The sequence below is a fragment of the Alligator mississippiensis genome, chromosome 2 (assembly GCF_030867095.1).
Source record: "Alligator mississippiensis isolate rAllMis1 chromosome 2, rAllMis1, whole genome shotgun sequence".
Classification (NCBI taxonomy): Eukaryota; Metazoa; Chordata; order Crocodylia; family Alligatoridae; genus Alligator; species Alligator mississippiensis.
In genome coordinates this window covers 279,691,262-279,703,868 of record NC_081825.1, presented here as the reverse complement: position 1 = coordinate 279,703,868, position 12,607 = coordinate 279,691,262, and the positions used below count along the sequence as shown (strand labels likewise).

Sequence of the window (12,607 nt, the reverse complement as noted above, 5' to 3'; positions counted from 1 at the left end):
TATGGTGTTTTGCTTTTTTAAATTATTTTCTACCACAACTAAATCTTGCCTGGATACAATTTATTTGAGAACAGTAATTTACTGAAAACAGAGTTTCATAATATCTGCATATGACATTTAATAGTTTTTTCCAGTTTCATCTGAATTAGTTTTTTGTGGCAGTTTTATTAGAATCAGTTTTCTGATTCTGAAACTTCAAAAGTTTAATTTTGTAAAACTGGTATTAAGGCATACACAGGAAGTTCTCATTTGTAATTAAACAGATGAAGTAAAAGCATTCCACTACACTATTAAAATGTACATACAAGACATGCAGATATTTTAGTTAACATGACCTAATCAACTTCTTTAAACGTGAAAATACTCAAAAAAAATTACACTGTAAGAATTAGATAAACAGTATAAGCATGCCTAAACTTTTGTTTAAAAAAATTAGTTTAAATATCCAAAAAAGCAGATGGGACATTCAGCAGCGGTTCATTGCATCATCTTTTTCAATATAAAAAAAGTGTACTCTGAAGTTTGATATCAAAGTCTATTCTTTTGGTGAAGATAGTGGCAGATGTTTGATGTTTGTAGATATTTCAAATATTAGTCTAAACTTTGTAGATGTATCAAATTGCATCTGCCTCTATCAACAAATCCAAGAGGCTTTGTTTCTACTGAATAGATTGTTACTTCTTTAAAGATGATTAAACTAAACAAAAATGGTCACTGCTGCAATGCTCTATAACATGAATAGTGGGACTTTTTTTTAAAAGTGAACCTACGAGCTGTGAAAAGAGTGAAAGTGGAGATCTTACTTACAAATAAATCCCTTTGTTTAAAACATACCGTCTTGTTCAGCTGCAATTAAGCCCAAGAGATGCAAGACACCCAAAGCTACTTGACAAGTAGACACGGCCAAGTTTTTAAGAGAGCAGATGTTATGACCATTTTAACACGCAAGAGTCTTCAAAAGCAGCCACCTCTCTTGCAAAACACATGTACTATAAGAACACAAGCAAATGGAACAAACATCAAAAAGCTATTTTCATTTTACTACAGAATGTTGCTACAATTAGAGTATGGCTTCCAGCTTTAGTGTCCAGACTCTTTAGTAGCATGCTTGGTACCTGAGCAAAAACATTCCAGTTTGTCTTTTTATTTAAAAGAATCAATAATATGAAGCTTAAGAGCAGACTTGTCAGGGTACTTTACTGATGTGTTCTCTTGTACTGTGATTAGTACTTAGCTAACCTTCATTTTCTACCACCAATACAACAGGTCTTAAAAGAGCAAAAGTCTGCGTTAAGAAATGTTGTAAAACAACGATAACAACAACAACAAAAAAATCACAAATTTAGCTAAGTTAAAAATTCAGTAGAGCCTGACTCAAATTAAACATACCTAAAAGGCAACTGACTGTTGAAATTAGGTAGCTATTTCATTAAAAGTACACCAGTTTCAATATCTTTAAGTAGTAAATCAGTGACATGAGTGCAAGGTACCCAGAACAAACTGGTTTTTAAGCTAATAAGGAAAAAAAAAGCAATTGAATGTTGTGAATAATCTCACAGTAGGGCTTGTTGTTTTAAGTAGGTTAATTCTAATAAAAAGGCCGCTATCATTGGTAGGTTGATTAGTTTAATAAATTTAAGTTAAAGGCACTACTCATTTGATTAAAGATACTTGCATTAAGTGTTTGCAGGATTGGGGTGGTGGACTAAGAGTAAGATCAAGTGCTGCACTACTGTTAGTTTTGAATTAGTTGCCTCAGTTTATGTTTAGATTATTGGAAGAAAAGAGAAAGAGTGCCATCTGCTGATAACTAAGATATAATCATTTCCAAGTAAAGCAAAAGTCCCATGCTGGCTAGAAGAGAATACTGTTTCAATTAATAGTTTTTACCTTAGATAAAAATAAAAATGCCACCCCACACCCACGTCCCAGAATCAGTTAGGCATCATAATGAGAGAACAAGAAATTGGTATTATTCAACTGAGCTCAACTCTTTTTAAAATAAACTAGGGAGAAAAAACACCAAAAGTAAAAAGCAAAACAAAAAACCCATACACAACAGCAACTATTTTCTTTTAACGAACTGGCAGTTTTTAAAGTCAAGATCAATGCTAACTTACATTCTTTTATGTGCTGCTCATTTCAGACGCATATTCTATGCTAGTAGGAACAAATTAATTGACAAGTTTGAAATAAACAACAGGTAAAGCAATTTTGGACATTTGAGGGGAGGGGAAGAAATCAGACAACTATGGGATTGTGCTGTTTTTTATTGTGTTTTCAATGGAGAAATACATCATCTGTTTACAAAATAGCTCTTGAAAAATACAAGGAGTACAGATACTATAAAACAAAGCAAACTCCAGTCATGAGACACTACGTACATCATGCGAAAGCAACAGTCTGATCTCCAGGTTATGAAAACTAGAATTAAAAAGTCACTATACAGAAAGATTCCAAGTTTCCAGCTTGGCAAAACTTGGGTGCAGTTACATGAAACGTTTAATAAAATGAAAAAAAGATTTCCGAATGTGTAAACAAAATGACAAGACTAAATTTGTGCCTGGCAATTTCGATCTAAACTCCATAGCTACACAAAATACACAGACACCTTGTACACTTCAAATGTTAGTATAACCTTCTTTGGGGGGTGGACAACAGTAGGCTGCACAGGGCAAGGAAGAAAGAAATATTGTATACTAGACATCTTAGACAAATGGCAAAAAAAGTAAAAAAGTTCTGTTACTGCACAGCCTAAGGGGGGAAAAAAAAGAAAGGCAAGCTACACTCTGACTTTGGAAAATTAATTTAAAAGGATAAGGGGAAGAGTGTAAGTAATTTAGTTTTAACATGAAAGATGCACATGTAATAGGATGGAGCACAATGGGAGCAGGGAGTTTATAAAACATGCTAATCGGAAAGTATGGGAACTATGATTTACCATCCCATTTATTTCAGACTAAGTAATAGTAACATGAAGTTTGTTATCTACATCTGGTATTATCACTGACATCACTCATGTTCCCTAGACACTGGTGTTCTGCTGCTTATCCATGAGAGTCAGTTCTTTTAAAGAAAAAAAAAATGTTTCTAAATTTGTGACAGGACTACAGAACAAAAGAGGCTTAAACAGAGTTTACTAGATGCCAAGTGCTTACTAGAAATATGATTTTAAAAGTCAATGTTGTTCAGTATGTAAAACTAGTTTTGATGAGCCATCTAAAACTAAAAAAAGGTTAAAATCTTTGGGGAACAATATTTTGACTTAATTTAAAATTTGGACCTTCTTAATGCAGACAGGACTTCCATGGAGTGTACAAAAATTATCTTATATTTAGTGATCAATAGGCCATCACAACAGGTGTTACTCTTCACAGGCACAGTTTATTTACTTTGAAGTTTTAGCCATGGGACAAAAATTTGGAGTTTGTGCCTTGGGGCTACAAGTTACTGGGTGTATGTACCTAACACTGTGACTTTACATAAGAGATTGCTTTCAAAACAATTTCTTACTTTGTGCATACAAGCTGCAAAACAAACAAAAAAACCCAACAAAAAAACCCAACTAAATTAAAAGCTTTTCCCAAGAAATATAGGAATAGGATCAGAAAGGGAATAACAAGTTTAATTAGCTCAAAGGAAAGTTTATTTGCTGTTTGATCGCTGATTTGTATGCACCATAAAATAATCCTATAAATAAAAATAAACCACATCTTATTTATGTCCCATCAAATACTTCCCAATTATTTTCTCAACATGTCATATAACCTCAAGATTTGACATTTTATTTTAAAGGTTTACTGCTACTTGTTGATAGTAGAACTAGATACACCATACACTTTTTCTTCAATGTACAGAATATCATAGAACGTTGTCCAATTTGCAGATTTGTTAGTATTGAAGAGATTCTTCAGTAAAAATGAAAGCATATCAGCTGAAGATCTAAAATTAGTCATACTCCAATAAAAAAAGTACATAAAAGTGCATTTAAGGGATACTTATATGCCAGTTTTATCTCAATTTTTTTTTCAAACAATGCATCAAACATAAATCTAATCAGAATGTCAAGTATGGCTACAAATAGTGTTCATGTTTATCTTTAAAGGCAGTAATCCTTCGAAATATTTAAATGCAACTGTTGCTAACACATTAATAGTACTCCTGGCTTCACATCCTAACCTGGACTTCCAATCAAGTGGTGATTACAGCCCAGTAAGGGAAGTGCACAAAATATACCTAAATCCATTTGCAGTCTTGTTTTAGTCTTGCACCCTCCGTTCTCCTTTTTTTTTTAGCATTAGAAGACAACAGGTTGAGTTGGCAGATATTGTTTATGGACCCCTGAGGTTGTTTTTTCTTTACCGATTCAATCTCAGTTTTATTGAATTCTTGATAACAGGAATAGGATTTGCAGGGAGAGCAGGGATATCTGAAAGGTCTGTACTGGACGTTTTCTAAGAGGAAGAAGGAAAAAGAAAGAAAAAGTGTTAGATGCATTTCAATTCCAGAAGATCTAAACATTTGAGCACCAGTTTTAAAGCTTATTGAATTGATTTGGGTATCCCAGAAATACACCAAGAATATAGTGTTAATCACAAAGAGAAATGCAAGCATTTTGTTTGTCCAGAGAAAAACAGGAAAGAAAGTTTGTAAAGAGTCCTTCTCATAGAACACATTTAGTTTTCTACAGGCTTATGAAATGAGGAAGAAAACCCCTACAAACAAACTCAAACCCATTTGGCGAGATATAACACTTGAAAAATTTAACCTGCAATAGTGTTTGCAAGGAAAGCAGGACTAAACTCAAAGTGATGCTTCATAAGGGATACAAACATCTTGATTTTTGTTCTTTCAATTTATTTTATTTAAAATGGCTTTAGACTATTTGTAGGGACCTACTTAAATCACCGTTTTGCGATTTCTGCGTAAAGCGTGAAAAATGGCAGTTTCCACGATCACTGCGAAAAATGGCGTTTCCCACGATTTTGCATGGAATCACCTGAAAAAAAATTAAAGCTTACTGGAATCCAAAGAAAGCACAGCAATCCCTCCAGCTACAAGCACATGGTTTGAGAGAAGGCTACCGAGAGGCTGAGCTAGCAACAGATTCAGTGAAGATGCCAGTCAGGAAAGCAAAAGGGTTTTGGCACCATCTTTTAAGAAGGTGGATGCAATGCTGTACTATGAAGATGACCGACTAGCCTCCTGGGCAATCAGTGAGGAATGGGGCTGCCAGGGACGCTCAGCCAATCATTTGCATTTGGGGAGGGAGGGGCAGGGGGTGGATTTGCTGCAAAAAGACTGCAAGAAAATCGGCACCACATGCCACAAGCAGCTTATGAAAATCCCTTCATTTTGTTGCGATTTCAGTAGGTCCCTACTTATTTGATATACAAGACATGCCCTTGTAGATGTACTAACTAGTACACCCATTTAGAGTAACATCTTATTTTAGAAAAAAAAACCTATGTAGTCAAAGACTGATGACTGTAGTTTTATATTACAAGCAAATTAATGGAACGTCGGAAAGCCTTGTGCGACTTGTCATTCAGTTGGAACTAAAAGAATTGTTTACATCTAAAAATTCTCAGTACTGTACTTAGTTCAAAATGGCTTTATCAGTTTGCCCTGTTACCACTGCCCGACTCTCAATTACACTTTTCACAGTAAAAAAACCCCAAACAAACAAAAAACCCACACCCCTATAAATAGCCTAGTACTGGCTGATGGCCATGACCACATACTACAAATCTGGAATTGCTTCATGGAAAAAAGTTAAACCAGCATAATTTGTTTTTATTTATGAAAAAGAAGAAAAAGAGTCAACACAAATGCAACAAGATTGTTAAATATAATGCAAATTAAGGAATAGAAGCACACAAAATAAGAGACTTAAGATTCATTATGAACAAAGTAGGTATTATTATATGCTTAAGAAACCACTTATTGTGATCAAAAACCATTCTCCTGCTCACTTTCCTAAGATGTCATCGTGACATCACTGCAATCAAACTACTTTTTACCATTCTAATAAGTTATTGGGTAGTTTATATCTGGTATAAACTGGTTCAAAAAGTCCTGAGTTTTTGGTGGATGAGAAGGGACACTATACAAAAACAACTGTTTTGTTTGTGGGTCCTTTCCTGTCAATGAATTGATAGTTTTGATGGGTATGACAGTGAAAACAGAAGAGGGCTAAGGGGGGGGGGGGGGGGGCAGCGGCGGCGCGGCAATTAACTTGGGCCAGAGGGCAACTTAAGGAGTTCGGTGAACTGTTACAGGCTGGGTCAGCAGCACACACCTGTCTCCTCCCACCCCCCGCCCAGCTCACCCAAACTCCTTAAGTGGCTCTGCCCCACGCTCAGCCAGGTGGATTGGATGGGGTCATCGGCAGGCAGGAGCGGCATCCAGGAATGGGACAGGCAGACAGTGCCAGGATCACTGGATGGTGACAGCACGGGTCAGGGCCCACGGCAGAGCCACAATCCGCTTGCTTCCTGCATGCATGTGACAGATGCTAGTTGCGTGGGCAGGGACATACAGGGAACAGATCACAGCTGTCCTAGGCCACAACCCCATGCTCCAATCCTGTGCCATCACCACCCAGTGATTCTGGGGTCTCCATGGAGATTGGCTGGGACCCTGAGGGCAGGGATGTCCAGGACTGGGACACATGGTTCATGACAGCATGGGACTGGGGCCCAGGGCAAAGCCACAATTTGCTCCCCACACACCTCTGCCTGCAGAACCGGTGCCCATTGCCTGGTGGTAGCAGAAACCGGCAGTGAATCTGGCCACCGTGCCACCCCAGCCCCACAGCACACCTGGAAGCGGATGCACACAGCCACAGCCTGGGCTGCCCCTCACACCTGGGTTGGGCCAGGCGGGTGCCACAGGCCAGACAAAAATCCCTTGGAAGGCCAGATCCAGCCAGCAGGCTGTACTTTGCCCATCCCTGGCACACAGAAATACACCACAACTACATTTTTAGGTGACTTAATAAACAGAAAAAAGAAATGCATCATTGCCTACTTTCTAGGCCACACTGGCCAAATTTTCTGTTTTTTTTCCCCCTTTGTACTTTCCATTTTCCTTTGACCCTGAGGAAGCAGAAGGGGGGTGATAGTGGCTGTGAAGGTGCAGAGGCTAGTGCCAGATGAGGATAGCAGGGACAGGATCAGGCTGTGCTCTGCTCTTTCCATTATTTGCCCCGTGTCTGTACCTGAGGGTGTGAGTATAGTTCCTGTTGCCAAAGCTATTCCTCAAGACTTGCATGTCAGTGATCATAGCCACCTACTCTCACAACCCCTCCCACCAGCCCTGGGAGCGTGGGAGGAGTTGGGGAAGAAGCTGGGCTGCAAAGCAGATCCCCATGTCTCCCAACAGGACTGAACCAGGGAGTCTCCTGCCTCTAGGGACTGACTCCAACCCTCCTGTGCAGGCTGGGGGGGCTGCATCTGTCTGCACTGGCCACCATGCCTGTGGGATGCTGAGGCAGAGGGGCAGGAACAAGTGAGCACATATTCTTCATTGTGGCTATTTTACTTTGGTAGGCCACTCAGGTACTTTTTCCACCCCTTGGGGAAGACGAGAGTCTGGGCCTGGAAGTAGCCTTATGAGCTTGCTTTCCGACTGGCACCTCATTATGTTGTTTCATTTCATTGGGTAGGTATCAGACCTCCTATATTCAATATTATGTTTCTGCTGTGTACTAAACAGTGTTAAACATTGGGCTTGTGAGATTATGAGTTAGTAAAGGCCTCAGACTACAGCCAGTATATCCTTACCAGGCCTCCCAACAGGAGATGAAGTCTCATTTAATCTGCTGTAAACTGTAGCCTAATGATCTACCAATAACAGAATTACTGTCCTGTTATTCAGTAAGAGTTCTGTTGAGCCTGGTCCTCAATAACTCTCTCGCTCTCTATTTGTTCCTCTCACTCCCTCTGGGAAAGGGTGAAGGAAAGGGTTATAACACTAAGAAAAAATGGGTCCTTGGTTTATTATAATGCAGTTATATCAGTGGAGCAATAACAATAACTTCAAACTTCAGTAAAAAAAAAAATTGTTTTATAACTGAAACAACGTTACTTATGGAAAAAATCTTACTAAAAAGTTGGCAAAGCAGCAGCATAATTGATGATGTATTCTTGTCTATATTATCTATTGATATTGTAGAGTAAGGATTAAACAACTGCTACCAGGCCTAGCAGATCAGAGATACTACCTCACCAACCTTAGGTATTGCAATCTGAAGTTACATTTCACACATTTAAGGCTTAATCAACCACCCCTGAACAGCAAGTATGTAACTGATGTTAGACTTGAGCATACACATTTTTACACCAACATTAGACTTGTTCACATCAGTATAGTCAGTGAAGAGATACAATTTCCAGTGTTATTTAAATTTAGCATAGAATGACCTTAGAAAAAACTTAGAAGTATACTATATACTACAGCAAAGTGTTGAGCTGCCCTGATTTGCCATTCTCTTAACAGAAAAGGTTATTATTTACTCCTGTGGCATCTAATAGTGAGGAACCATAAAACCATCACCTGCAAGAAGCCACCCTATTCTAACTCAGCCATGGGTGTAAACCCATATAAAGTTACACCAATGTCTGTGCCCAGTGCTCAGCCACCTAAATAAGGAAGTTTTCCTTGATTACATCCTAATGTACAAAGGAAAAAAAAAAAAGAGAGATCAGTGCTTAACACAGGGCTCAAGGTTTAAGGGCACACTTCTGTAGAATTTGTATGACTGTGTTCCAGCTGAAGTTATATGTTAAGTTTAAGAACTAAAATGTGTGTACACAAGCAAATTATGATAATAAGCAAGCAATTAGCTTGCCATACATCACAACATTTGCTATTATAAAAATCCTTGCTCCCTGTATTATTAGAATTTGGGCATGCTTTGTTATCATGAATTATCATGCTTTATCATGAATTGCATCCATGTAGTTGTGTGCATGAAACATCATTTTTGATGTCAGTACCTGAGGAGCTTGCAGAGATGCTGTTGTCTGCACAGTTTCTGTTTGGGAAGTAATATTAGTTTCTGTTTCAAGTTGTTCCTATAAAAGGAAGAGAGAGAGAGAGAGAGAGAGAGAGAGAGATTGGGGAGGGGAAGGGAGGGGAGGGGAGGGGAGGAAAAAGGGGAACAAAAACATGACTTAGTCTGCTTATATGCATCCTTCATGAGCTACACAAATAATGTTCTAAAAACATAGGCTATGATCCTGACAAAATGTGCCCAGATAGAACTCCATTAAAATCAGAGAGGCTCAGGCTGTAAACGCACAGGGCAAGAGAGGCAAGAATAACTGCCCAATGAATCGCCAACCATTCTTGCAGAACACAAAATTCATTAATTACCTATTAGAATAACTAGCAGCCTGTGGTAATGCCCATTTCATATTTACGTTGCTTTCAGGTTAAGTGATATTTGATCTATCACTTGTTTTACCATCTGCCTTGTGTAGTCTCTACACACAGATTTTTTTTTCCATTTCGCTCTTTAAGAAAAAAATTGTCTTTTTTGGGCCCCAAATTTCTATACAGATTTCTAGTGTGTTCCCCCATATTCAGTTTAGAATGCTACAAAGTCTCTTCACATGTGAATAGCACGTCAAATACATGTACACACAATGCTACAAGACTTGCTGCAGATTAAATTGCTTGCTTTTTCTAGTCCTTGCAATTTTGAAAGCAATCTTATAATTGTGAACCACTGTAACATGGTGTTCCTTAAGTCTGGTATGAGCCTGAAATAATGACTAAAATGAGAACTCTCCACTGATTTCAATAGGGAAATAACTCTGATAACTAGATCAGCTTCTCTATATAAAACATAACATTAAACACATTGTTTTTACTATAAAACTCAGATCTCGCTAAAACCAAAGTAGGCATTCAAATAAATACCCATCTTGATTCTTGGTTTAAATACCAAAAATAAAGGATTTTAGCACAAATGATGGCATTTATTTCATGATTAAACTGCAATTTCTAAGCATAAATGAAGTGTAGAACCTCAAATATGAAAAAATGCAAACTGGAATTTAAGGCATAGCTTGCTCTCAAGTTCATTAGGCTTGGTCATACCTAAAGGAAATATATACATACCTTCTGTATTCCCCCATTTATACTGAAAACGATTAAACAAATCACCTTAAATAATCCTTCAAAATAAAACTGGGCTGCTTGCTGCTGACAGAGACCCATGCAGACACTTTACCTTAATATAACTAGACTTTTAATATGACTAGACTTTAAAGTAGTAGCAGCTGAAGGAAAAGGTGATAATGCCATATCGAATTTAAATGGACCATAACAGAGGAGCAAGCATAAAAACCTGCTGCACCAGCTAGTCCATATTTTATAAAAGCAGCCTGATTTAATTTGTGTGTTTGAAATTGACAGACTGCAATGGAAAAATAATTCACTTATTAGCCTCTGTTTCAAAGCAGTCTACGAGATGAACATGGAGGACACTACTAACACTAACAGCATGGGTTAGAGAAACATGGCTGCACTGGGGAAAGGTTCGAGTTGTAGAAGTAGCATACATACCTTAATTTCCATTGTATCATGATCACCTGCATCAAGACAACTCACATCTTCATTTATTTCATCCTATTAAAAAAAATATTAAAATACATTAATGCATGTTAAAATGTGACAAGCAAAAAATCTTTAGCAAAATTCAAGACAAACTGGGTTTACACACAGCCTTGTAAAAATGAACAAAACCATGTGTTCCTAAAGATAAATGTAGAATATGTTTAATATTTATGCTACTGTATAAAGCATAGCAAATAACGTAAACTACTTTTTGGCTTCCAACAAATATTGTTTCATTACATTTAAAAATACTGTGGACTACCCACATAAGCATGCCTTATTACACAAGACCACCACCCATCAGACCAGTGGTTTTCAAACTGCCTACAAGTCAGGGAACCCTTTCTTTCACTACTTCTGCCATGGAATCCTTACCCCTACCCTCCATGGGCCTTGTGAGCTGATGCAGAGCCAGGTGACCCGGCCAAGCAATGGCAGCGCACCACCTCTCCGCTTGCTCTGCCATAACCCCAATCTCTTTGCAGAACCTCTGATGACCTATTTTGGAACCCCTGGGTTCCTTGAAACACAGTTTGAAAATTACTACATTAGACAGGAGGAAGAAAGTAGATACCTATTTAGTTAAAGGCATTCATCATGAATCACAAAATGGATCAACTCTATACCCAGTAATCCAGCTGCCTGCAACTATAATTGACAGGCCAAATTTCAGAGCAGCTTCAAAGAGCTAATTTAAAAAAAAAAAAGTTGTCAGAAGTTTCCTCCATTCCACAGAGATGTAATCTCTCCTAAAAATGCATGTGGTTGAGACACTGTACAGAGAGCACACTCAGTTCTGGACCAGAGAGATTTAATGTTCTAGCTATCTCAAACCATTTAAGATAATAAATGAGTACTATACCCCAATAGAAAGCTCCACTTTCAATAGGGCACAGAACTTGCTTCCAGGTTTTGAAAATCCCAAGACATCAGACCTGAAAATTCTGACATTCAGAATGGGAGCATGACGGTAGGTCATTTTTAGACATTTCTAAAATTGTTACACGTTTTTTCCCCCAAAAGCCTGTATAATTAGCCGCATGGTAAATAAGCCAAAAAAGGTAAAGGAAGATAGTAAGAAAGAAAAAAGTAAAATGCTTGGAAAACATTTTCTACAGTATGCTACACATCTATATTGCACTATATACATGCATTATGGAGGCCTTATTAGGATTTGTGTGGGTGACTTAAGTAATGGGGACATCTAAAACACTTCAGATAAAAACATTTAAATCATGTCAATGTTATACCACGTTCAAATTCCTTCAGGCCCTTACATATTTATTCCCTTAAGTGAAATTCAGATTTGACTGTTTATCTCCCTTGGGGTCTTTTGAAAATGCACACTTTAAACTAACCAAAGTACACGCAACCAGGAGGTTAATAGTGAAGACTATTATAAATATTGTAGCCAAATTTTAAAAGTATGACTCCTACTTTGAAATGACAAAGGTATTAATATGAACCCACGAACAAACCAAACACTTCTTTTAATTAAAAAATAATGGTCAGTAAAAGATAGTTGTGTTGCAACTTTCAGTTGATGATTGAGCTTTGAACAAAAAGAAAAATTAACTTTTTAAAGAGATTCTACTGCTTCCAAGGCTGCTTACATTTTTTTTTTCAAAAGAAAAGGATCACCAAATCATTTTCCATTTACCATGTTCTTCCAAAATTAGATAAGGTAAATGTCCAGTCATATAAAATGGACATTAGAAATACAGGTTGAAGACTCAGAACAAACTAAAACACACAGTAATTCAAGTTTGCAAACTTGACAAGAATGGAAAAATAATGTATCAGATTTAATCTGTTAAATCTGGATTAACTCGGTTCTTTATTCTTTGTTATCACTGTGAAATGTTCTAGAATGAATTGGTGTGAAGTATGTGTGTGTTTTAACATTATAAAGATGAAAGTAACACTTAACAACATAATTTCTCTTAAGAGCCTAACCAGCTAGAGTGAGGAAAAAAAA

At 37.4% G+C, this 12,607-nt stretch overlaps 1 protein-coding gene across 5 annotated transcripts in view; it reads right to left on the bottom strand.

Moving 5' to 3' along the window:
* Positions 1–2,252: 2,252 nt before the first annotated feature.
* Positions 2,253–12,607, bottom strand: part of PAPOLA (poly(A) polymerase alpha) — a 70,641-nt gene continuing 60,286 nt past the window's right edge. For 3 of the 5 annotated variants that reach the window (XM_019481614.2, XM_019481613.2, XM_019481612.2), the window contains exons 20-23: positions 10,579–10,641; positions 9,003–9,080; positions 4,900–4,999; positions 2,253–4,454 (exon numbers count right to left, since the gene is read on the bottom strand). In XM_019481614.2, the coding sequence (XP_019337159.1) occupies positions 4,237–4,454; positions 4,900–4,999; positions 9,003–9,080; positions 10,579–10,641 (459 nt within the window). In that variant the 3' untranslated portion in view covers positions 2,253–4,236. The remainder of the gene's footprint in view (positions 4,455–4,899; positions 5,000–9,002; positions 9,081–10,578; positions 10,642–12,607) is intronic. The other 2 variants (XM_019481616.2, XM_019481615.2) reach the window with 1 other exon arrangement.